Below are 26,472 nucleotides of genomic sequence, written 5' to 3' on the forward strand. Positions count from 1 at the left end.
TGTGGGGTTGCAACGCTAGATTATTCATCGACTATTAAATGAATTGCCAACTATTCTGATAATCGATTAATTGGTCTGAGCATTGTTAAAGTTTATAAAATTTTAAAATTTGGCAGATCAAACAAGTACAACACTGTCTGTCTTGTCCACGGACGTGCATCCTGGTTCCTTCTGCCACGTTAGAAGTACCTGCGTCAACATTTGCTTTGACTGAAAGGCCGCTTGACCAATCAAAAGACGCTATGAAATTCGGTGGTTACTGATAATTGGCTGAGACTATAATGGGGCGGGGCTTTTCAATGACAGGCTTCTGTCTCAGCGGCTTCCAGTGAGTAGTATATGTTCGTGGTAGCGCATCTGAAATCATGTGTGGTGAGTAGCGAGTTAATTCTACGTGTCTATTTTTCTCTGTGGGCGATGTTCGTCGCTCTTTAATCACCAGAACAGCGAACTAAGCACATTTTAAAACACCGCGAACGCTGGTGTTTGTCAAGTTAGTTGAAATTAGCCAGGGGTGGCTAAAGCTGAGTTAGCGAACACAACTGTGAGAGCTGATGTTGCTGATGCTGCTGTTAGCCACGTTAGCAAGCAAACGTTAAATTTCCTGGTACATGTGACGTGTGCTTTCTGATGTAAATTGGTCGAATTCAGGAAATAACCGGAAAAAAACGCTGTCCTGCTTTCTTCACGCTAACCATAAACGGCTAACGTGGTTTGCGCAGACTTTACGCCCCTCACGTAGTTTACATGAAAGCTGCGACACTGATATGTTCATGTCAAGATACTTTGACTAGCTGTGAGTTGATTATGTTGTTTTCTAATGGCTGGAGTCTCCCACATGCTTTCTGCCCTTGAATAAGAGTAAAAAAACGGTGCCATATCACTGCCATATTATACAATATATGTGTTCTTTCAAAATCCTGTAAAATACTTATATATTATAAGATATATTGGCATGGGGAAAACTAGACGCAGTATCAAATCAAATAAAATTAAACGAGTAGTAATGTATAATAAATAAATGGTTTTAAAAAGAGACCACAACCAGAGGTTCTTACAAAATGTGGAAAGCCTTAAATGAAGCTTGGAGCCACGGTTTTCAAACTGAGCTTCTTCTGGTGGTAGTTAGAGGAAATTGTGAAATACTGTTGTGTTGTAAAGTAAAGTAAAGGTATATCATATCCTATATACTCAGGGTGGGAACACTGGATACCTCACGATATGTAATACATGGTTCATGATACGAATAATATCACGACACGAACGATTCTGTGACAAACGATATTGCAAGACAATCTATATAGCGATACGTCACAATATCTGTCTAAATGAAGAAACAAAACACTAATGTGAAAAGTGCAGGATTTATTCACAACATGAAGAACAAAGTGCATAAAGTCTATGTATTGAACGTGGATGGGGCATCTCATAACGTAGCTTTCTCCAAGCAGAGTCACCACCAGACATCAAGTCGTGACCCCTGGCAAGTGAAACTGGCAGGGACCATTTACTGAAGAGCGCCTTTAATTTGTTAGTTAAAATATCAATATTTGCCCAGACATATGGATTATCATATTGCACGAGGAAGGACAACGATATATGGCCAAATCACTATTTTGCTCCACCCCTAGTTTAAACCAGAGTTTAATCGGAATAGAGGAATTTCATAGAAAATGAAACAAAAAATAATAATAATAACAAAAAGTTAAATTAGAGTCACCTTATCTCTCACTCCATCTTAATCTAATGTCACTATACCAGTGTGTGAAGTATATGTGAGGAAGAGGAGGATGATGTTAGTGATAATGGTGTTACTTTGAGAGCTCAATATTTTTTCAGGTGCTACTTGGTATAAAAATTTTGAGAACCGCTGGCTTAGAGCACACAGTCAGTGTTTTATTTCCTTTAAATTGTTATTTAACCGGGAATATAACTCACTCTCTTTTGCTACAGTGTGCTGACTCCTGGCTAAGACAGGCAGCCATGCATGAAGGTTTTAGATGGGACAAGGTGACTTTCTGTTACAGAAAATTCCTCATTTAAAGCATTAAACTAGGATGTGAAGTTCGACACTCCATATTTAGGATTATACAACTTGGCTACCAATAAAATCTTATATAGATGCATAACTGACTGACTGAGTTCCTATAAGAAGATGCATTTGGGTCAGGATTTGTTTGTGGATTGTAACTGATGTCCTGCTGGTATCAGTCACTGTCCCTGTTTCTCGCCTGTCCCTCGTCGTCTCTCGCTTGTGACTGATAACCAATTTTACTCTGTCCCCCTTCACCTCCACCACAATCTTGTGCCAGTTAGACCAGTTAGTTTGTAAATATTGAACAGTTGCATTAGGGCAGGAGCAATATTTGATCTGTAACAGGACATGATCCAAGATAGCATCTGAGATTTTCAATATCGTCAAGTATCTGTAATGCCTTTCATAATGTCATGGATAATAATCACATTTATATATTGAATACATTTGTAAAAATATTATGTATTGCTTATAAAAAACATGGAATCACCAAATATCTAGGTAAAAAACAGAGTCGCGTAATAACTTATTTGTGTTATAGCACAATTTGACCATATTTATGGGCAATTTCATTGTTTCCAAAATGTGTACATATCCTTCATTTAACATTAAAAAGCCAAAGAAATACACCAGGTACACCATTTTGTCTGAAATGGTAAGGTAGTAAGTATTTTAAGATCATGTAGTACAGTTAATAAGCAGTTGATGTTTTTATTCCAGAGTGTATTTACACTGTATTGTTTGTCACTCTCCTCAAAAGAAAACTTACTCAATATACAAAATTGTTGACCATAGTTTATTTCCATTTTTGGGATAATCGAGTTAGTGAGGAGTTTCACAAGTATCTTTCCACTCATTCCAGGACCTTCTGAGTTAAAAATAATTTCATTAAAATATTTTTTTAATTTTAATTCACACTACAACATACATTTTGGTAACATACAAATGTACATGTTTTTTGTAACACTGGTCAATTTGTTTCCTCTGTATATCTAGGATTTTAGAAAATGTGGATCAATGTCTGTGTTCATGCGAGATAATTGGCCCATGCCAAACTGTCACTACAATCTCAGGTCAAATAGATTAGTTGGTTAAATGTAGCCTTAAAAGAAGAGACAACTGTGTTCAATATTTAATGGTAACTAGTAAAAAATGCAATGCCTACCAAGTAGTTTGGTAGGCATTGCATTTTTTTTTCCCTCTTTGGCACTATTACTTGAGGAGTTGCCCCTAGTTGCCTCCATCCACTGCCACTTAATGAATGAATGCTCTGTTGAAGTGGATGTTTTTCTGGCTCCATATTTGCATTTAGTTAACTGTGTAGGGCTGTGTTTCATGCCTCCCCTTTAACCGTTTATTACTCACTCACAGACCCTTCAGTATGCATCACTTCGAGGATTCTTTAGCTGTGGATGCCAGATGTTTGCAGATAATTGCTATAAAAAAATGTGTCACTAAAATGTGAATGTCTTATGAGACATTTGTTGTTGTACCTCTGCATTGTCTCTCTAAACAGGTTATACTGCCATAAATAGAAAAAAATATGTTTCAACCCTGCGATCCTTCCAGTAAGACTGGTTTTTACCCTACACTTTGTTTTCATTGAGCCCTTAACAAGAGAGACTGGCATCACTGAGTTGAGCTTGTTCCAATTTGTCACAAAAGAATCATGTTACAGTCTACAGGAACTACCTTGACATATCCATTCTGGTCTATTTTAATGAATATATATTATTAAAAGTCCAGTGTGTTACATTTTAGGAAGGGTTATTGGCAAATTATCAATATGTAAATGTAGGTATGTTTGTGTAAGTGTATAATTGCTTTAAAATAAAAATACTTTTATATTTGTAGCCTCAGAATAAGGCATGATTCTTGCTTTACAGAGGCTCAATATCTATATTTCTACAAAACAAGCTATCAAGAACAACACATTTTCCAGAATGCTAAGGCCACTGTAGTTTCCTAATGGGCAGTGTCTCCATTTCATTGTCACTTATGAGACTTATCAGACTCACCATTGATGACCATCAATTCTCATCAACTCTTGTTGAACTGTAATAGCTGATAAGTACTGGCATAATCCATCCAAGGTGGTTTATTTTTAGTTGTTTATGGAGGGAAATGATAACATCCACTGTGGATGGCTTCAATAGCCTGTGTGATGTGTTCACTGACCTGTCATATATAGTAAACTCTGGTTCTAAACAGAAACACTGGCTCAATTACTTTTCAGTTTTTACTTACTATTATCACTTATTTTTACTCATTATATATCTATTTATTAAATGTTCATTCCAAACCCGGACAAAAATAATTCTTACCCATTGGGCCTTTACAACAAATAAATTAAATAAAGTATACATATTATAATATATAACTATATGTCCTTGTGTGTCTTAATCCATCCATACGCATTGGTTTAGTGTCATGTGTTTGTCACAAACACACAGTGTCAAATATTTTGTTCGATTCCAGAAGCCTTTCGCTTTAAGACTGAAATTCTCTTTCACAGTTAAGTCCGCTCTAAAAAAATGTTTGTTTTCCTTTCTAGGAATCTTTGCCTATCTTAACTACCATGTGCCAAGGACTCGCCGTGAGATCCTTGAGATCCTCCTCAAAGGACTGCAGCGCCTGGAGTACAGGGGCTATGACTCAGCTGGTGAGAGGAAAAAAATACGTATTCTATTGCAACCACACTCTTCCTTGCTTATCAGTGCCTGTTCCTTCTGTCCCCGTGGCTGTTTGCCTGGTAACATAGCAAGTCATGAAAGGTGTGTCCCAATATGATGTTAGTACATTAAATTCACCCTCAGGAGTTGTTTTTTTTGACGTTTTCTCTATAATGTTTTACTTAGGTACTAAGCATGATGATGTTTACTGTTAATTATTTAACAGCCTTTATTATGTGGTTAGGTTAGTCTTGGAATGGAAAGGAGCCAATTACTGAATGTTGTATGATTTCGTCAACATCATTAGGATTTTTGTCTTCATTCATGTTATGTTGGAGTTGTGCCAAAAACAAGACAAGACAAGGTCATGGCATACTTGAGGACCTGTGATCCCCAATTTTAATGCAATTTTCATTGTGCCAGGTGTGGGCATTGATGGGGGAAATGGCAAGGAGTGGGAGTCAAATGCCAAGTCTATCCAGCTGATCAAGCAACGTGGAAAAGTGAAGGCTCTTGATGAGGAGATCCACAGTAAGTCCAGAGGGAGTTCCTCGCTTAATCAGTTATTGACAACTGAATTATGTCCTCCTGTACTTCTGGTACTGTTAATAAATGTTTTCTGTGTTTGTTTGACCTGTAGAGCAGCAGGATATTGACTTGGATGTGGAGTTTGATGTTCATCTTGGCATTGCTCACACACGCTGGGCCACCCACGGTGTTCCAAGTCCAATCAACAGCCATCCACACAGATCTGATAAGACCAACGGTAAGTCGTGTCAAAGACAAACCCCATTTCCACCCTGTCAAAGGAGGAATGTGTTTAAATTAGCTTTCGCTCCTGGGTCAAATGACTTCACAGTTAACAAGGTTTTTATCAGCTTCGGCTCTGATTGATGTTGGTGGGAAAGCAAGACCTGAGTGAACACACTGATATGAACTCTATGGCGCACAGTCATCTTCTGGACATTAGTATGTAAATAGCCATGAGTGCTTGTAGAGAACCTTTATTTACTGTCAAGTAAAGCATACAAAAAAGTAACAACAGTAACATTGTCAGTCACTGTGTTTACATGTGCAAAATTGCACAAAAAAAAAAAATCAACCGATTAATTGATTATGGTAAATAATCAATTAATATCAATAATATTGCCCGTTGCAGCCCTATTCATATTACTTGTAAAAATAGCTACTCACTTCCATGGTGTTGTTGTTCTCATCTTTCTCTAACTCTTTTTTTGTGGCACGTTTGTGACGTCATGATTCACACACAGTGGCGAAAAACAGGAAAGAGCACATTTTAGTGTGAAAGAGGCTATAGAAAGCTTACTCTTCTATGCTTCTTTCTTTATACTTTGATATCTAAAAGTCATGATGATCTTGTTGATCTACAGAATTCATTGTCATCCACAATGGCATTATCACCAACTACAAGGACCTGAAGAAATTTCTGGTGAGCAAATATCTTTCATAAACTATTCTTCACCTCTCGACATCATTCAGACTTATAGACGTGAATCACACTCTCAATCTGTGTCACAGGAGAGCAAGGGCTATGAGTTTGAGTCGGAAACCGATACAGAGTCCATCGCTAAGCTGGCCAAGTACATGTATGACAACCGGGAGAGTGACGACCTCAGTTTTGCCACATTGGTGGAACGGGTGATCCAGCAGTTGGTGAGAGCCTTGCTCGTGCATGTTAAGTGATCAGCACATTAATGAGTTTGTCTGACCTGTTTGTTCTTCCACCAAACAGGAAGGAGCATTTGCCTTGGTCTTCAAGAGCGTCCACTTCCCCGGAGAGGCAGTTGGCACAAGGTACAGCCCCACTGCTGCTGCTGTCAGACTGTTAGTTATTGCAGAATAAAGTATTGTTGGCTCATTAAAATGTTGCTGTGCAGGAGGGGAGGTCCTCTGCTGATTGGAGTGAGGAGTAATCACAAGCTGTCCACAGATCATATCCCTGTGCTCTACCGCTCCTGTACGTTTGCTATATCTGTTTATAAATGTCTGTCTAATGTTCGGGAATAAGGATGGCATACGTTTAACCGAAGTCCTTCTCTATCTTATCTTCTCAGCTGCTAAAGACAAGAAGAGCTGTGGCGCAATTCCCAGATCAGATCAGGACACATGTCTGTTCCCTGTGGATGAGAAAGCTGTGGAGTACTACTTTGCCTCAGACGCAAGGTCAGCAGATACCCATGTTTTTGTATCCATCTTTTATAGCTTCAAATCCTTGACTCCTTGAAGCTTGCCCCCCCACACGGTGTCTGACATGGGTTTTGTTTTTTGTCACACAACAGTGCAGTGATCGAGCACACAAATCGGGTCATCTTCCTGGAGGACGACGATGTGGCAGCTGTGGTGGAAGGCCGGCTCTCCATTCATAGGATAAAGCGCACAGCTGGAGACTACCCAGCCCGCGCCATCCAGACCTTGCAGATGGAACTGCAGCAGATCATGAAAGGTGAGTCAGGTTTCAATGCGTTCACATGTGTACACCCAGCACAAATTATAATTTATACCTCTCTCTTGTAATTGTGTACTGTAATTATGTCATTATCTTGTAAGTCTTAATGAGTCACTGGCTGCTTAAATTGTTTTTTTGGCTATATGCATCCAGCCCTGAGGCTATCCTTTTTAACACCCAGGTATTTACAACACTGCTGGATCTGTTGCACAGCAGGAAACCTACTTTATTTCATTTCAGATAATGCCCGGAGGTTTATATCTTCCTTATCTTTCACCCTTATTGACGTAAACCTATCAAAGTGTGGCTGTTAGTTTCTAGTTTTTATATCCTGTTGCAGCCACGGTAACTCTTGCCCCATATGCGACACTCCCTCCACATGCCTGCAGTCTGGTATTGTAAGCCAAGCCAGTGTTTCCCAGTCTTTCTGTTTGGGCACCCACTTTTTAAAGATGGCAAACTATTGTGACTCAAATCACAATACAAATCTACTGATTTAGTTTTGACACAGATAAACATACAAGGTCATATCAATTAGGGGCTGCTACTAACAATTATTGTGGTAAGCAATTAATCTTGATCAATTGATGACTTGTTTGCTCCAAAAAATGTCAACAAATGTAGAAAATATACTTTGAAAAGCAACAAAAAAGAAGAAGGCATCTATGTTTGTATCGGTGAACACTATTTCCACAAAACTTTTTCTTCTAGGGCTGCAACTAAACATTGTTTTCATAATCTGATGATTGTTTTCTTGATTAAGTAAGTAAGTGTTTCCCAAACCTTTAAAATTATATTCTCAAATGTCTGCAAAATTATTCAGAAGATTGAAAATATTTACATTTTAAGAAGCTGTGAATTCAGAGAGTGATTATCATAATAGTTGAATTATTTAGATGAATTCAGTCATGAATTATTTATTGATTAATCGTTGCTGCCCTGATGCCAGTCTTAAAAACTTTAACAACAGAAAACAAGAAGTAAAACCATAAATGTAAGAAGCTCGAATCAGCTTTTCAAACAAACAAAATATCATAATGTTTGCTGATTTATAGTCTTTTAAAGCAACTCATTGCAAAATTAACTGATCGTTTTAGCCTTTAAAAATAAGTTTGAACTGTCATGATGCTTTGACTTGAAATATTAAACTGGGTACATTACAGTTTAAAGTCTGCACTTGACAGTCTTTTGTTTTGTATCAAATCTATGTATTAAACTACAGAATAAACACAAAGAAAATGTGTCATTGCCCCAATAACGTATGAATTATACATCTTTTTCCTTCTCCTCCGCTGACTCTTCCTCAATAATCCAGCAGAGGGCAGAGGTAAACTGGATTTGGCTGCTCTTGACATTCCTTTGTGGGCCCGTCATTACTCAGCCTCTCACTCTCTGTCTCAGTTTCTGGAGCCTTTATGCTGAATAACCTAATTCGCGTTACCCCAAATTGCTTTCAGAGGCAGGCTGAAAAAAAAAACAACTTTATTATGTCACTGTCACAGTTTGTGAGTGATGGAAAAACACTATCTCCCTGATTTGTAATGTCAGATTCTCTTCATTTGATGCATGACCCGACATTTCCAGGAAAACGTGAAAACATTACAATAATTTTTCTTTGTTTTTCCTTGAGCCCTAAGTTTGACTTCATAAAATTTCTTTTTTTGTTTTCTTTTGGAAGAGTTCACCTTTTTTCTGATCCTCCCACCACAGGCAACTTCAGCGCCTTTATGCAGAAGGAGATATTTGAGCAGCCAGAGTCTGTGGTCAATACTATGAGGGGGAGAATCAACTTTGACAACAACACAGGTCAGAGAGGTTTTTCTCAGAGGAATCACTGATGTAATGGTGCACATGAATGCATTATTCCCCCCCTTTTTCCCCATATGCTCATATGTCCCTAATTTTCTGACAAGAAAAGCACTTTGGAAAACACCTTTTTTATTTCTATTGCCTACAAAACAATACACATCATAAAATTCTTACCATGTTTAACAAGGATGTCTTTTGCTGCAGAGATTCATACATGTAAAAAAAACAGGTTAAATCTACTGAAACACCTTGTCAGTGAATTTTCCCCCACAGCCCTTTGATCTCTTGACCTTTTTTAATGAGATGGGAACTAATGAAGCAAAGTGATGGATTATGGGTTTGCTTTCTAGTGACACTGGGTGGACTGAAGGACCACATCAAAGAGATCCAGCGGTGTCGGCGACTTATTCTTATTGCCTGCGGCACCAGCTACCACGCAGGAGTAGCAGTGAGTAGCCACTTGGCAAACGCTGTCCTTTTTTCGAAAGTGTCTGTCTCGTCATCCATTCCATATTGTGTTCATTAAGCCAGTAGGAAAGTTCTGTAATGTGGACACAGGTGTGAGAGGTTTATATGCGAGCACATGTGCCTGACCGTTGAATGATGGTGAACAAACCTCTGTCATTTCTTCAGACCCGCCAGGTCCTGGAGGAGTTAACCGAGCTGCCTGTCATGGTGGAGCTGGCCAGTGACTTCTTGGACAGGAACACTCCCGTCTTCCGAGACGATGTCTGCTTTTTTATCAGCCAGTCAGGTGGGAGGCTGGTACAATCTGCACTTGACCCTGTGTTTATTACTGTGTTTAAGTGTTTATGAAGGAGAGTCACTCTAGTTCTTTGGGATTAATCTCTTCTTATACCCTGCTTTAGTTTCAGCAGAGTCAAACATCTGCTGCAGTGTTGAGTACTCTTTTACCTAAACACTCTGCAGCAGTCTTGAAAATGTGTGATTTTTTTGTGTGTGTCTAATATGTCTGCGGTTTGCCTTGTGGTTTTTCTGTGAAGCTGTTTCAAATTAGCCCCATGTGGTGAAAAAGTAATTTCCGAACAAACTAATAAATCAGCATCATTTTGTTGTCAGAACTGTTGCATTGCATGAACTTTTGTGTTCTTTTTTTTTCCCTGCTAATGCCGATCCTCCAGGAGAGACTGCTGACAGCCTCATGGCCCTGCGCTACTGTAAGGAGAGAGGGGCTCTGACTGTAGGCGTCACCAACACAGTGGGCAGCTCTATCTCCAGGGAGACGGACTGTGGAGTCCACATCAATGCCGGGCCTGAGATTGGAGTAGCCAGCACCAAGGTAAGGCTAAGCTCCCATGAGTTTAGTTTCCAAGCCCATGCAAGTGTGCGTTTATCACACATGTAGTGTTGCAGTGCATAACATATGGTGGCTTTTGTTATTGTTGATGTCTTCATGAGCAGAAATGATGTAGCATTATTAGTATGCTGCGTCCGTCATCTGAAAATGGGGTCTGTCAACCAAAACTATCAGACCTGACTGAGCATTTGTCTATACGCAGCTGCAGCTCAGGGGTGGGTGGGGACATGAAGCGCTCATCATGTCAAACTGCTGAATTAATATTTTTTTTGGTATTTTTGACTCCTGGAGATACAATGACCTGGATGACTGAGAACCTTCTCAGATTTTTTGACCAATAAAATTCACTTCTGAAACCGCTCATGCTCCAACCTGTTTGCAGTCGTCTCGCGTTACTAGTATAATGTTGCTTTGGCCTCCGTATGCAGCATGATGATGTCGCTAAGCACCATGAGTACAAAACACTGTTATAGTGAGAGTTGTTTGGAACTGATGGGCTTACTCATCTTTGTAAATATTTAAAGGTTACCCTAAGTTTTCTTTGATTTTTATTTTTTATTATCAGCTTAACACCAATTTTTTGCATCATTTCATCAATGAACTCACTCACTCACCACCCACTGACACTGAATGGAACCCATATGAAATCTTCATTGTGAGTCACAACCCGCCTCTTGCAAGCTGACATTTTCCCCCCACTCTTATACCAAAGGGAATTGAAGAAGCCTGACAATCTCATCTCAACTCGTGTAAAGGCAGGATTTTCAGATTCGTCCTCTTTCCAAAACTAAAAGAGTTTGCCAGTTTGGACTCAGAGCAGAGTAAAGAGGAGCAGGTCCCCCCTGGCCCAGCCCTTGGGCTTGGCTCAGCGACTCTAGTGTTGCACCAAAGCCCCAGAGCACGCCTCAACGACGCCATCAATAACTGCTTGGCTGGCTGGGCCACACACCCACACCCAGCACAACCAAATGTTGCACAGCCTAATTCATCAGATCACTGTAGAACATGTATCACATCCAGTTTCCAAATAACTCAGATTTCATGGACTTTGCCTGTTTTTTTTTCCCTATTTCGTGCTAATTTGGATTTTTTTTTCTTTTCTCAAGTGGAAAATGGAAACATGCAGAAGATTTTCTTCCAGTTGATCTGGTCATATTCACGATTTATGGTATAATTTGAGACTTGAGACAAAATGCTTTGATGCTTTCAAAAGGCAAATCCTGCTGGCTCATCAACGGACAGTAAATGCCTTTTTGAATCACATACCAGTATCCTCTGGGAATTTAAAGGGGTAAAGTTTGTTTTCTAGTCCACATCTGTTTCGCTTTGACGGCGAGAGTTTCAGCTGTATGTAAGGGTGTTCATCATTGTAGGGTTACAGATGGCATGCTCTGCATGAAAAATACATTTTACCATGTGGATTAAATATGTTGGCCCGTCAGAGTTGACAACGCTGGATGTCAGCATTCTGTGCAACTGTGGTTAGGCTGTTTTCAGGGGAAGAAAAAAACTGTCAAGGTTTTATAGCTATTTTTTGGCCCCACACACTGGCTTTTCTGAGGCTAGAGGGTCCCATGAAAGGGATTGGCTTCACTGGAACACTGATTTAATCTTGAAAACGGGCATGGAAGGCCAAATGTGCTTTAAGATGAAGGAACAGAATAGGGCTGTGATGATGGTGGGCTTCAAGTCTAGGATGTACAACCTGTAATGAGGTTGTGTACATTGATTTTTCCAGAATTATGTATTTGTGTGTACTTTTTCCTCTTTAGGACCTTTTTTGGCATAAACACTGATCTTGTCAGGACCAGTAGTCCTCATGGAGACCAAATCCTGGTCCTAATGAAACTAAGACCTAGGGATAGGTCTTAGTTCATGTGACACACCCCAAAGGTAACACACCTGTGTGTGTGCCAGGTTTTCCAATATGGGCTTGTCATGGCACGTGCTTGACTGAGCTCAACTGTGTGCATTGTAAATCTGCATGGGTGCATATTAAAATCCGCTTCTCCTGCCATTTTTCATCTGGTGCAGATTATGAGCTGGACACAAAGTTCACTTTCAAAACATGGAGATAACAAGCTCAAGGCTCCTCAAACTCTGCTGAAACAGAGGCCAAAATCAGGAGGATCACGTTGCTGCTCTGTGGTTCCAGTATTGTGCTGCAAAAGAGGAAAGCTGCTTGACCTTTCGTAACCGAGTGACTACAAGCTATATTGCAGTATCTCTGTGTGTGCATACACCAAGGGATGAGCTCTATATCTGTCTATAAAGAAAAGTGCTTGGTCAATATAACTGAAACTACAAACTGAATGTGTGTCCAAGGTGTGTCATGTAGTCTTAAACAGTTTCATTGTTTTCTTTATGAACTGTCTGAAAAACTATACATTTTATATAATTTATAGAAGGTGACTGAACCTGGATATCTCTACCTCCCACTATCATCCTGCCTGACACGTATAAAAACATATGCTACTTTTCTGTCTTCTCTCTGCAGGCCTACACCAGCCAGTATGTGGCTCTGGTCATGTTTGCACTCTTGATGTGCGATGACAGGATTTCAATGCAGCCCCGACGCCGAGAGATAATCCAAGGCTTGAGAGTGCTTCCAGGTAATTCACACTGCAGGTTTCTGCTTCAGTCAGGGGAATCTCGATCACACGCACACAAGATTTAAAACAAAGATCAAGTGCATCCAGAGCCTGTTTCAATTTTTGTTGTTTGTTTAAAAAATCCTCTTGGATGAGGAAGGTACAAAAAAGGGCAGGGAGGGAGGGAGGGCGAGATGGTGGCTGTAAGCCCCTCACATGCAGCTCTTGATCTAAAGCAAAAGAAGTCCTTGTATTACCCGGCAACAGGATGTTTAGATCCAGGTTTACTCCAACTTACAGCTATAATTGTTTTAATGTGTTTTTAGACTTCCTATCTAACCTTCATATCTGTGTTTCTGTTATGCCCATGTTAGATCTGATAAAGGAAGTCCTCAGTTTGGATGATGAGATCCAGAAGCTGGCAGTAGAGTTGTACCAGCAGAAGAGTGTCCTGATCATGGGCAGAGGCTACCATTATGCTACCTGCCTGGAAGGAGCGCTGGTGAGCAACGTTTTCTGCCACTTCTGTTTTTTTCTATCTTCTCTTCTGTGTGTGCCAATACAATTGCTCTATTTTGTACGCCAACTGTCTCCAGAGGGATTTATAAAATTAATACCTGACTGAAAATGAACTCCACTTGTAACTCCTGCCAAAAGCCTGTGCATTATTTTATGGGTAATTGTCTCTGAGTGGCTGTACATTCCTCTTTTGAATTGCAAAATAACAACCAAAACAACCCCACGCCTTGATTGTTATTGAAGAAAATGTTTCTCTTCATTGGCCCTCGATCCATAATCAGTGATGTAATCCATTTGTCTCCTGTCTTTATCCAGAGCCATCCTCTCAGGGCTTTCTCTTCTGCTTAGTTTATGTTTGTGTGTAATTACTCACATTTACTCAGTTCCTGTGATGCTCAGTGAGATCGAGCCCCTGCAGCCTACCTTGATTAATGGGATAGTTTCACTTTCACTTAAAACATGGCTGCCAGCAGGGACAGAAGGAAAAAATGGAGGCAACAGTGGGTCAACACGTCCTGTGTGCAGTGATGTAAAATCTGGACGGATGCTGGAAGACAGTGGTTGACAAACTTGACTTTCCAGTAAATGTGGAAAAAAAGATGTTAATATATTGTTAAATCAATGTACGTGGCAGGTTCGATTTTATTAGGTGATGTTTTTGTGACAATGAATGAAATCAGTGTTTCCATTCTGTCCCTGCTGGCAGCAATGTGAAACAACAGCATGCTTGGCAAAGTCTGTGTCTAACATTCATCTCGCCTTTCAGCTCTGTTCCCAGCAGTCAGTGACCTCCTCAACTAATGACAACATAATGACTACGACTAATGACCTGTTTGTTTTCCATTCTGTTCAGAAAATCAAGGAGATCACTTACATGCATTCAGAGGGCATCCTGGCTGGAGAACTGAAACACGGTCCACTGGCCCTGATCGATAAACTCATGCCGGTCATCATGATCATTATGAGGGACCACACCTATGTCAAATGTCAGAACGCCCTGCAGCAGGTCGTCGCCCGCCAGGTGAGTGCTACACTCACCAGGGATGAGACAAAACCTGTGCAAGTGGAAAGGGAACTTGACTTGTAACCGGAGGGTCGCCAGTTCAAATCCCCACCCGGCCAAAAAAGGGCTGGGGTACCCCTGAGCATTGGGGGAGCTACTCAGTGTGGCAGCCCACTGCTCCTAATTCTATGATGGGTCAAATGCAGAGGAATACTTTCCCTAAGGGGATTAATAAAATAAAATTCAAAACACTCATAAATGGTTATACATGCAACTATGATTGCAAAAAATTATTGAAATGAATGAAGGATTTTTTGTTTAAGTTAGGACTGAAGATCGTTTCAAGATCAAGGTCCATAGTAGGAAAGGTTCCAGAGCCTATTATGAAACCTCAGAATATGACGTGTTATGCCAGCACAAAAAAATCTGTTTTTCCACTCCATTGCAGGATTTATTAAAAGTCAATTGTGAAAAGCGACTAACCTCATTTGAAATTTGACTGTATAAGTAGGTCTCCTCTTTTGTTTTAATGTTGTTGTGATGTGAACCAGATCACTTTAAGTTCAAATTCAGCAGGTTAATGTTTAGTCATTTTTGTGCCACACCTCTGATCCTTCACCTCAGTAAACACAAGGGTGGGGTTGGTTCAGCCGTGTGACATCATGGCTGTCGGTAATCTGCAGCAGATGTGGGCTAAAGGAGAGGTGTGGAAAGAAAAGTTGTCGTCATAATGCTTTCTACAGCTTGTGTGCAAGTTGAGGATGATGTCTGCGCAAGATTAACAATACATTTACAGTCTTTTGTCTTGGTTTTTGTTCACAGGGTCGTCCCATTGTGATCTGTGACAAAGACGATTACGAGACCATCAAGAACTCGTGCCGCACCATCAAAGTGCCTCACTGTGTGGACTGTCTGCAAGGAGTCTTGAGCGTCATACCATTGCAGCTGCTGTCCTTTCACCTGGCTGTTCTCCGAGGTTATGACGTGAGTATTGTCTCAAGCTCAGCGGGAACTGGTGATCCAACGTGTTTTGCTTGTTGGAACTTTTCCCCCTCAACACTCACGACACGGATAATGTGCATAATATGTTTCTAGTTCTGCAGTCTAAAAACCTTTTTAGTCTCATGAAAGTGTCAATCTTTACACATGCAGCAGACAAATAGAAAGAATGTTAACATTTGGGATGAGCCAATATTTTAACATTGGCTCATCCCAGCATCAGTATCAGTCCAAGATTGGTCAAAATTACTGGATCAGATATTGGAAAAGGAAAAGTGAAATTATCATTAAAACTTAAAGGTCAATCATTCAGTCAGACCTGATTTATATAGCTCCTCTCAAACGAATATAAATTGTAAAGTGCTTTACACAAGACATGGAGCCAACAAAAAATATATTCAAAGAGACAAAGTAACAAAACGGTCAGGAAACCCCATCATCAATGAGGAAACATTAAGGTTGAATAAAAGTAACTTAAAATTACAGCAATAAAGGTTAAGGAAAGCAGATACCAAAATAGCTTAAAATACTCACATAGACTAAAATATTAGAAGAAGATAAGAAGGATGAAAAATAGTATAAACAGACTAAAAAGGCAGGGCGCGTCTGCAGGTGGAGCATTGTGCTTTTTAAAAAATGGCCCAAGTACTTAAACATCAAAGACTTGAACGTAAAAGCCACAAACACCAATGCAAAAAGCAACAACTGTAAATCTAATACAGCATGAACCCTCTAGGACACCATACTGGTTATAGCTAGGTAGTAAATGATCAGCACAAATGTCTCATAAAAAGAGTGAAAATGGTGTTAAAAAGAGAGACAAATAAGATTAGTGAGCCAATGAAATGATGACCTGTGTTATACTTTATCTTTTGACCTCCTATTTTTATTACAGGTGGACTGTCCAAGAAACCTGGCCAAGTCTGTGACAGTGGAGTGAAGTACACCATTCATCACCAACAACAGAAGCCTGGCAGTCACATGGTCAAACATACAGGGAGAGGGAGTGTGTGTGTATGCCAAAGCCAAGAGAAGACAATGTCCCATCTGTGTCTTGTGTCACTGCCTTATTTTCTTTCTTCTTTTTTTTTTTCTTTTCTTTTTTTAAATGCAGTCTTTACATAATTGTTTTGCATCTTCATTGTGCATAGTAGATATACGTCACTGTTTTGGGGCTTTGAAACCTTTCGCAACACAATCATGTAATTTTTACATCCCTTGCGGCAGGGTCTGGGCTGGCGCTGGTGTGGTGTTCATCACTGTTTTTGGGGGGGGGTTGGAATCTGTAGAGCTCTGGTCACTGAAGTCAAGCAATCCTGTCACGCAGCAGTCAAAAAACAAAGCACCATTTTGGCAGGAATCCGTGCTGTGCAAGTCCATAGACGACATATATGTCACTGGCTGTTTTCATAAAAGGTGAAAGGTGGTGGAGAGATGATGTTGCTCGGGATACCAAAACAGTCAGGACAAGAAAAGTGGAGTAGTTGGAAGGTGGAATCAACCTAAATTGGGCCCCAGCATTGAGTGGTACCTTAGTGGTTAGCACTATTGCCTCACAGCAAGAAGATGCTGGGTTTGATTCATGTGTTACCACCCACCATCAAAACATGGATGAATCGGTTAGTCTTGACTCTCATTGTGCAATTTTGGTTGTATAATAATGACGATGAAGATACTTTAAGCTGTAGGCAGGGCACAGGCTGCGCTCGATGGCCGTGTCAGCGAGATACATAATGCGACAAATTGTCTCACAAACGACACAATGGATGACATCCATCAAAATTTTTTTCACAAACTTGGGATGAACGGCTTGCACTGGTCTGTCCCCTGTGACTGTCATGTGGTATACACCACAAAGCAGTAGACATTGAAGGGTGTGAGCTACATTTGCAGTACTCTGGCTTTAATTATTGGCGGCCACCCAATGACCATTGCAGTCGCTCCACACCCCAACCTGCATGGGGGGGGTGTGAGAGTCTGTAATATATTACTTGTTCTCCGTGGCTTTAGAGTGGCGGCTTGAAATCAGCACTGACTCCATTTATTTTTTTGCGGCAACTTTTCCTGCCAACATGGCGGGTGTAAACAAAGTGAGTCACGTGACGTCTGCGGCTCTGTAACTGACAGGGCCATTTGGGTTTGTCCACATTCACGCTCAGATCTTTTGAGCAAACCTGTGTGTGTTTGCCCTGGTCGGTCCCTCGGGGAGCTGCTCTCAAACTGACAGTAATGTTAGGTATTTAAAAGCTGGATAATTTCTTTTCTGTAGTGCAATTATTTGTAGTTTATTTTTCTTTGGCAGCTAATAATTTGAAGCGTCTTTGCTTCGCAGTGGAGTTCTTGAATCATTCCAACCCACAAGTCATTGCGTCTTCATAATTACAGCACAGTTTGCCAGTTTTGACTTTCTCTCTCGGTCAGTTATCATAAGTCAAATCACAGAGACAATATTTAATACACAATCGTGTAGAAATCATTTTGGGTAGGTTACAAAGTCTTGTGCTTTGTATAAATGGAACCGTTTCATATTATGTGACCAAACCTGTAGTATGAACATTCAGGTTTTGGTCTGAGTCTAAAAAAGCTTTGTTTTGCTGAGCTTCTTGCAGCAGAGTGAGATTTAGTTTTGTCACCATGCACTGTTTTTGTTTACATAATTCTCAGAGAAGAGCTTTGATACTGTGAAGTTCTTGTGTGCTCTTCTTTCACTGCTCAATTGCCAATTTCTGGTGGCGTTTCTGATTTTTAAAAACAAAAAAACCTGAGGAATCAGAGATGAAGTTACTAACCTGAAGTAGAAGTCGCACCCAGCTGCCACCTCACACCCTGCCATCACTGCTGCTGTGTGGGACCATGTGTTGCTTTATTCTTGTTTCATGTTAGATTATCGTGCAAAAAAAATATTTTATTACTGAATTTACTCTTTGATTTGAAATGTGAATGTTACTGTCAAACCAAAAACGTGGCTTTCAACAATGGCTTTGGCAACTGTAGACCAAATTATATACCTTCTTTTTTTTTTATGTGTTAACCCGACACTACACAAACATATACACACTTATATGGCAGCACTGTAGTTGTTTATTCACTAGACAGTCATATGAGTCTGACCCCAGATGTAATTTTTAGTAGCCAGGAGATTGTGATACACACAAGTGGAAAAAAAAGATGTCTATCTTGCATTTGCAATCAAGCCTTACATTTCTTTCCTTCAACACTGAGCTTTTCATGGAGCTGATTGAAAGGGTCGACAATGTTGCTGGTATTTACTCACACACACACACACATACATGCAGAATTATATTTGCTGACTGGAGACATTAGTAACAGGGATTCTTCACTGAATTCTCTCAACGTCTGTTGGCTCACTTAGGGAGTCGGGTACTATTTATTAGTGGAACCGATGCAATAAAGTGTCAAATATGTCTCGTTTTTAAGAGTCGTTTGATGGGAAGATGGGTCAATGAAATCAGGAAGAGGTTGACAATATTTGGCGTATGCTGTGCTTTATTAGACTAAGCAGCAAATATGTCACAATTATTTTAAGAAATTTCAAAATTGATGGTCGGGAACTTGAATATAGTGGGTAAATATTAATATCTTGGCTAAAACTTTTGTCATGGTACTCAAACTGTGCTACCTGTACCACCAGTGGTACACAAGCTTCCTCTGGTGGTACTTGGTAGTAATCAGAAATACTGTTCTTTTGATTTTGACCAGAGTGGGTAGAAAACTAAACAAATAACAAAGAAGCCAAAAGAAATTCCATAGGTGACTGTGCTTGGCCTATTTTCACCACTTTGCTTTAACGTTGGTGATAAAGGTGTTTCTTCAAGAGCTTAATATTTTCTCAGGTGATACTTGTATATAAGAAGTTTGAGAACCACAGTGATCACAGATTGCAAATGGTGTTAAGTGAGGTGTTGGAGTGTCCAGTCAGTCTGTAAAGAGAGCAGCACTGATCTGATGAATCCACATCAAGTCCTAATGGTGGAGACAGTGAGTCTGAAGTTGCTGTACATAGCTGTCAGGACCAGTTGTGCCACATGGACAAATGCCGAGGTGCTCATGAAAACAGGCTTAACATTTTGCAGAGTCCTGACATGACATGAAACACAGACTGGACAGATCTCCCTCCTCCTCCTTCACAGGGTGGAAAGCAGCTGCTGCTTGTGAAGATTGGTGATGAAGGCCAGGTGGAACAGCTGAAGCTTCTGCGTCAGTGCAACTCATCTCATGAGAAGACCATACCTGCCAGTGTTGGTTGACCTGAGGAATGTGTTCAGCCTTTACATGGTTGGCAGGTAAAAATAAAATGATTGGTGAAAAAAGGGGTCACCACAACAAAAGGAGCCGCTAAAGCAGCAACATTCCATTATCACTGTAAGTTGGTACTAGTATTTTCACTTGAGATGTTGGAGAGAGAAAAAACATGGATGCAAAACAACTTGTCTATGGATAAATTGAATAGTAATGTGTATGACTGACCTAATGTGAAATGAACCAAAGAGCTACTAACTTTGTTACTCGTTATTATCAAATAAAATCAGAAGAGTTGTATTTAAATGGTTTGTATAGAGCGTTTCTAGTCTTGATGAGCTGCTTTACACTATAGTTTACTCAGTCACACATCTTCAACATGGGGATAAGTGTCTTGCTCCAGTAATATTTTAAAAAGTTACTTCAACTTCTACCAAAAATTATTTTCTGGTCAGATATTTGTACTTTTTCTTTTTAAAGTATCCCTTACTGCCAGTAGCTAGCAATGTTCTACATGGTATTTTGCATACATAGTCAATGTATCAACATGTGATACGGATAGAAAATGTACTATGTTTACGACTGACTTAATGTAACACAACTAAGACACAAATTCAATTAATAGTAAAAGTAGCTGTGTTTTTACTTTTGACTGGAGCGGCAGCCATCTTGGAACCTGATATAGGTGTCTGTGATCCTTCTTTAGAGTTTTGTTCTTTTTTTCAGTCAAACCTCTTAGTTAGAACTTCTGACTTCATCTGGAATGAATTATCAATCAATGAAGGTGTCTTTGTGTGATTCTTTACCGTGTGCAGGTGCTGTGACCTTGATCGACGCAGCTGTTTCACTGGCTTTGCAGGTAAAGTACATGTGTTACTGATCACACACGGTACTCTTTTCTTCCTATAGGTCAGGACAGTATGACAGTGAACTGACATGCACCCTGAAACTGAGGCTTGTACTCGGGTATTTCCGAAAATGTACACTTTGGTAAACTCCTGCCAGGGTGAAGACTTTCACTATCTCCATTCACAAAGTGAATGTGTGAAAACAGGTTGAAACTGAGTTTTTTTTTGCCTTGTAATGTCGCACTATAGCGTAGCCAAACTTATGCTAGTGTTAGCATTGCTAACTAGACTTTTAACATGTTTCTGGTTTATTTTTCATAGTATTTAAGTGACTTTTGGGGTTTTTTCACGTTTATTTTTGAGAAGCTAAATAAACAATAGCAGTATTTAAAGGACCAGTGTGTAAGACTTTTGTGGCATCTGTACGTTAAAGTTGCTGTTAACATCGCCTCTATCTGAATACATCTTGTGTCACACTCCATATTCAGGTGAACATGAGAAACAGCAGTCACCTCCTGATTTGTCCATTCAGAGCTGCTGTACAAATGTGTGGCAGTACAGCATGGCGGAATCAGTAGAAGAGGATCAGCTCCCGATCAACATCAAGAGGTCATTCAAAGGTAACGGAAACACACAGATCTTAGTTTAATTGTTTCATTATTAATGAATGAATGAATTAATGAATACATCATTGTAAAGGTCAATTGTGTAACTGCTACACTGCTTTTGAAAAGAAGACTCTAGGTCCATATTTCAACAGTTCTCTTTTAACAATTGTTGTGTTAACTCACTACCTCACCCGTGTTTCAGAGAACCAAGAATAATCCCTTAACCTAAGGTTCTCTTTTAAAATGTGTTATGGTATGTCCCTACGTCACTCACATTTCAGGGAACTGGGGGCCAATTCTTTGACCTAAAGATTGCTGCAGTCTCGCTTTGCCTTAGCTTCAGTAGCTGTTATCCTTCCAATTTCCTTCCCTCTGACGTGGCGTAAAATCATTGCGTCTCCACAGACACTAAAACAAAACTCTGATTTACTGAGAAACATGGAGAGAGTCGTGCGTGTGGAGCTGATTGTGTGAACTAATTTAACAAAGATTTAAATGTAATGTACCGTTACAGGCTACAGCTTTAAATATTGTATGTATTAGGACCCCCATGAAACCATGTAAAAAAACTGTGTCAACCAAATTGAACACGGCAAAGTAAAATAAACAAACTGTAGCCAATGATACATCTAATATGAACAGACATACTACGTTGGTAAACACTGTATTTAAGACACATTACTGTCAGTGAGTTATATACAACAAAATGATACTAAAAAACTTGTTTTATTCATGTTAAATGTGAGTTAATGTTATTGAAACTGACTTCTTTATTTAGATTAATCACTTTCTGTCCCCAAAATTATGTCACAGACGATTATCACCAGCGTGTCCTGCAGCCTGTTCACATCGCTTGTGTCTAATATTTTCCAAGATAGCTCACTGCATTCGTGGATGTGACATAATTCAACATACTGTAGGAACATCTGGAGTCATTTAGCCATGCTCTGGATTTCCTTGTCTTTTTCTTTTTTTTCCTCCATCACAGAGGAGAGTGAGTGAGTGAGTGAGGTGGTGCTGTGTGCAGCTGCTCTCTGTCTGCACTGTGTGAACCCAGTGACACGGTTGATTTGTCTAACGACAGAAGAAAGCATTGAATGTTTAATTTGAGAATTGAAGAATATGTTATTGTCTTAATGTACTACAGGATTAATTAATTAAAGTGGGAGAGTAAGAAAAAAGGAAGGGAAACTGTGACCGTCACACTTGAGGGAAAAATTAGTACGTAATTCTAAAACTTTTTATGCCAAATGCCACTTCCACAGAAGCTCAGCTTCTCTGGGAGTCAATGGAGCAGTAGGCGGGCGTGGACGCTGGGCTTCTTCTCGATGACTGGAGTGTGGAGATTTGTTTTTGATTGACAGTGTTGCAGAAACATAGTCCTGTGTGGATTTTGTGAGGGAAGTCTGTAGACAAATAGCTGGTCGTTGTGTTATTTGCTCTGCGATACAGACCATGTACACTGTAAATAAAAAACTATTATAGCGTTTCCGTTTTACATAATTATCGCGTTTCCTTGTTCTAGTTATTCGTTTGCAGAATTTATGTATAAATAACTGGGCCTGAAATTAGTTTTCCCTGGCATATAAAGTAGAACATTATTTATGATTTTCCTCTAAGTCCAACCTGAGGAAGTTCACTTAACACTGGTGGTACATCTAACAATCTAACCATGGGGTTTAGATTAAACCTATAGGTTTTTGATGAACAGTTTGAGAACAAACAGTTCAGTGGCTCTTTTCACCTTGTCAGGAGAAAATAAATGTGATGGTTAACAAGTATTTGAAGAAAAAAAGATATTTTATTTCTACACTTCAATTTACTTTCATTGTCAATGAAAACAGACACAGACTGTAGCAAGTGAATGCTGCATACTGTCATTCTGAGTGCAAGTGTGATGGCATGAATATACTACGCAAGTCATTTCTTTCACAAAACACGATAATATCAAAAAGATTGTTTTACACAAAAATGGATGGATGGGCAAGACAAAAGCTATTCCCTGATTCAGACTAATGCTGCTAGTTATACCTACGATCACAGCCATCTTGGTCAAGAGTGGATTACTGAGGCCCCGGAGCCCAGCGGCTCATAGGGCCCTGAAGCCCAAGCCTCTGTGCTACTATCCTGATATCTTTGCTACTGTGTTATTTATCCCAATATTTTGATGGGGCCCTGAAGCCACATCATTATGGGATGTCCTCATAGGGCCCCCTTATGATTTGTTATCCACCCCTGATGTCTTGATGGGGCCCTAAGTCAACTAGCGAAGGTTATGTGATATGTCTAACAGGAGCCCTCAAGGGCCCCTCAATCTTATCATTATTTGTACCATTGTTGATTTGTGCGTGAGTGCAGGAATGGCATGTGTGAGGGGGGCCCTTTTCCAGTCTGTGCCCAGGGGCCCCTCTGGCTCATAATCCGTCCCAGATGTTGGTGATAGTAATAGGCCCAGATTTGTGTCCAAATCCTAATCTGTTGTTGACATTATCCTAGTTTAATATACAACATGAAAGTCGAATGTTGCAAGGTTTAGACGTGTTGTGCTGTACATATGTTAAAGCTACAGTGCGTAACACTGGCAGCACAGTGTTTATTATCCCGTCAAACTGCTGAATGACCAGGTTTTTGGAAAAAAGTGTTCACATCTGAAACAGTCGGTCATACTCCAACCTGTTTGCAGTCATCTAACTTTACTAGTGCAATGTCCCTGTTGCCTCCATCTGTTGTGTCATGAAACAAATCACTTCCTGTGTGCAGTGTGAGAATGTCGCCGGGTGACATGACATTTAAATGTCGTTATGCTGAGAAATACAAGAAAAGAGAGTCGTGTGGAGCTGCAATATGTGACCTTGTGTGACCATGGTTTGGATCTAGGAGGCATTTGTTTATATTGAAAAGTTGTGCACTACATCTTTGAGCAACGAGTGTTTATTTCTAACTTTAAAAAAGTAAAATTCAAAAATTGTGTGGTCTATTCTATGAAGACGGAAAACAAAAAACAAATGTGTTTTAAGTTGTATAAAACAAGATAAAAATGCTTTTTAAAGGAACAAAAATGCAGACTCAAACACTGTTGCATGCAATTGCTCAACATTCATAACAGAAAGAAAGAGATTTCAGATTCCTCTTATCAGGAAAGATAGAATTAGTGCATATTTTAGTGTCAAGATCATTTTTGAACACGACTGTGCATATCGTCCAAGTGTCTGCAGCCATTGAAGTACAATCTGATTAATCCAATCTTGTGTGCTCGTGGCGGGGACAGCAGGGCCTGAGGCAGCTCACACGACCAGAGGCAAATGTTTTTGAGCCGACCTACATGACCTCATTTATGGGGAACGTCTGTGAAATTCAAGCATCACAGCAATTGCACTGTTGGGCTAGATGTGTACAAAAGTCCCTGTAGACAAATAGCTGTAAAAACAAAACAAAAAAAAAGTCAGAAAGTGTCCACAGCCCACTGAGTGAGGCTCAAACACTCACATGTCCGTGTGCTGATCACTGGTGGGACTCAGTGTCTTGTTCCACAGCCAAAGACAGTATATAAAAAGTGGGCATAGTCTTCCGGTTGTGAAATGAACTCCCATTTGAAGCGGCAAAGATTTGCGACTTCACAGACATCACCTGCAACCTGTCAGTCATATGTTGTCCACTCATGTGTGCCACGTTTTATCGTCTATTGTCCTCTAAATGGGAACATAATCAACAAAAAGGACATAACGTTCTATCAAAGAAGAGCTGAAACTAGTGATAAATCAAGTAAGAAGTAGAAGCTCATTTTCCCATAGACTTCCCTTCAAATTGAGTCGCCCCATTGTGGCTAACTGGAATTTACACCCTACCTCCTACAGGCTTTACTTTCCCAACCAGGAAGGCTACGTCCATTTCTTACATATGGTCTATGGTCAAAGGTTTACAGGCCAGGGCGAGGTGGTGGACGCACAGGGGGCGGAGCTCGTCCAGGAGGAGGTGCCTGTGGAGGAGGAGGAGGCGGCGGCAGGGAGCTAGTTGGGGAGGCAGGGGGCGTAGGTGAAGGCGAGACCGCCGGTGGGGCAGGTATGTAGAGATTGGTTGGTGGTAGAGCCCGAGTGGGAGGTGGCGTGTAGGGGGGAGGAGTGATCGGAGGAGCCGGGGTGCTGTCGATGGGAGGAGGGGTCGGTGGCAGCGTGGTGAAGGAGAAGGACGGAGATGACGACGATGAGCGGCTGGGGGTCGGCGGGAGGTTGCTCTGTGGCGGCGGATTCATGCTGGGGGGGTTGTAGATGGGAGAAGAATGGTGGTCGTAGTGTGGGTAGCGAGGAGGCAGAGAGTTAATGCGGGTGAAGTTGATGCATCTGCCCTGAAATTCAGAATCACACCAGATTTTAAGGGAACATTCAGTGGTTATAAAAGGCAGAATGCATGAACAGCAATTCACTCTCACTTAAATGTGTAGTGTGTAATAATTATATCCCATTACCACTTATTCCTACCAAAAAATCAGTTACATTTTTATGGCAGTGGTCAAATTAACAAATTTAGCGGGTTTTAGTAGCTTTGGCTCCGATCATCATTAGTGGGAACACAACACATCTGTGAACACCATAGTTTCTTCTTCATTAGCTTCATTTTTGGCAGCGATGCAAATTCAGGTGTCATTTCTGGCACACGCTAAGATGTGCATTCATTTCCTGGCTACTATCATAGCCGTAAGCCATGAATGTTTTTAGCAAACTGTACTTTTTAATTCCCTGTTTTTTTGTGAGTTCACGTATGTTCAAAAATCCCAATCAAGCCTGGTAATTTTAGTATGAAATTTTAGTAACATCTAATGTTGAGCTTACAGATTGCAGCAAACAAAGGAGTCCTCTTGAAACTATGGTGGCCTTCATGGATCACAAAGGATTAAATTCTCTGGCTGGTTTATCTCATTCAGGATTTTGTACAGTAAAACATGGCTGACTGTGTTAGCACAGCTATTATATACTATAAATATTATACACATACAAACATACTTATGTCAAGAATGAATCACCCTCCAAAATCATTACACTGTAGTCATGATACCATCGTGCAGCCATTCCCACACTTGCAAGCACACGAGAAACACTACTCTATTCTCGTCCGAATGACAATAGAGCAAATCTAGAATCCTGAACTATGAAGTCTTCTGATGCATTCATGATCCATTTTTCCATTTACGTCATCATGACTCTATGCGATACATATAATTTGCTTTAAATTGCTGTGTTTGTTTTTCATAATGTACTTTGATAGATGGACTCGCGTAAAACGTCTTTGACAAAACACCTTCTCTCACGGCTCTGACAGCTGCGTTTGTCAAACATATGCCGGTTCTGT

At 40.3% G+C, this 26,472-nt stretch overlaps 2 protein-coding genes across 2 annotated transcripts in view; one reads left to right on the plus strand and one right to left on the minus strand.

The window, feature by feature from the left end:
* Window positions 1–305: 305 nt before the first annotated feature.
* On the plus strand, window positions 306–16,683 carry gfpt1 (glutamine--fructose-6-phosphate transaminase 1). Its single transcript, XM_044026541.1, has 19 exons — window positions 306–372; window positions 4,590–4,697; window positions 5,131–5,238; window positions 5,348–5,473; window positions 6,099–6,157; window positions 6,247–6,381; window positions 6,461–6,522; window positions 6,606–6,685; window positions 6,783–6,891; window positions 7,008–7,171; window positions 8,885–8,980; window positions 9,334–9,431; window positions 9,617–9,737; window positions 10,126–10,283; window positions 12,799–12,913; window positions 13,267–13,394; window positions 14,265–14,432; window positions 15,237–15,398; window positions 16,309–16,683. The coding sequence occupies exons 1-19, from the start codon at window positions 366–368 to the stop codon at window positions 16,351–16,353; spliced, it is 2,049 nt and encodes a 682-aa protein (XP_043882476.1). The 5' UTR covers window positions 306–365; the 3' UTR covers window positions 16,354–16,683.
* Window positions 16,684–23,881: 7,198 nt separating this feature from the next.
* antxr1a (ANTXR cell adhesion molecule 1a) overlaps window positions 23,882–26,472 on the minus strand; it is a 28,923-nt gene continuing 26,332 nt past the window's right edge. The window contains exon 18 of the mRNA XM_044025319.1: window positions 23,882–25,471. Within this exon, the coding sequence (XP_043881254.1) occupies window positions 25,046–25,471 (426 nt within the window). The 3' untranslated portion in view covers window positions 23,882–25,045. The remainder of the gene's footprint in view (window positions 25,472–26,472) is intronic.

Source organism: Solea senegalensis, linkage group LG5 (genome assembly GCF_019176455.1).
Source record: "Solea senegalensis isolate Sse05_10M linkage group LG5, IFAPA_SoseM_1, whole genome shotgun sequence".
Lineage (NCBI taxonomy): Eukaryota > Metazoa > Chordata > Actinopteri > Pleuronectiformes > Soleidae > Solea > Solea senegalensis.

Excerpts from the sequence above, each read along its gene's own strand:
- gfpt1 (XM_044026541.1), top strand. Across the intron at positions 6,892-7,007 it reads TACTTTGCCTCAGACGCAAG|TGCAGTGATCGAGCACACAA; the intron begins GTCAGCAGATAC and ends GTCACACAACAG. Across the intron at positions 15,399-16,308 it reads CTGTTCTCCGAGGTTATGAC|GTGGACTGTCCAAGAAACCT; the intron begins GTGAGTATTGTC and ends TTTTTATTACAG.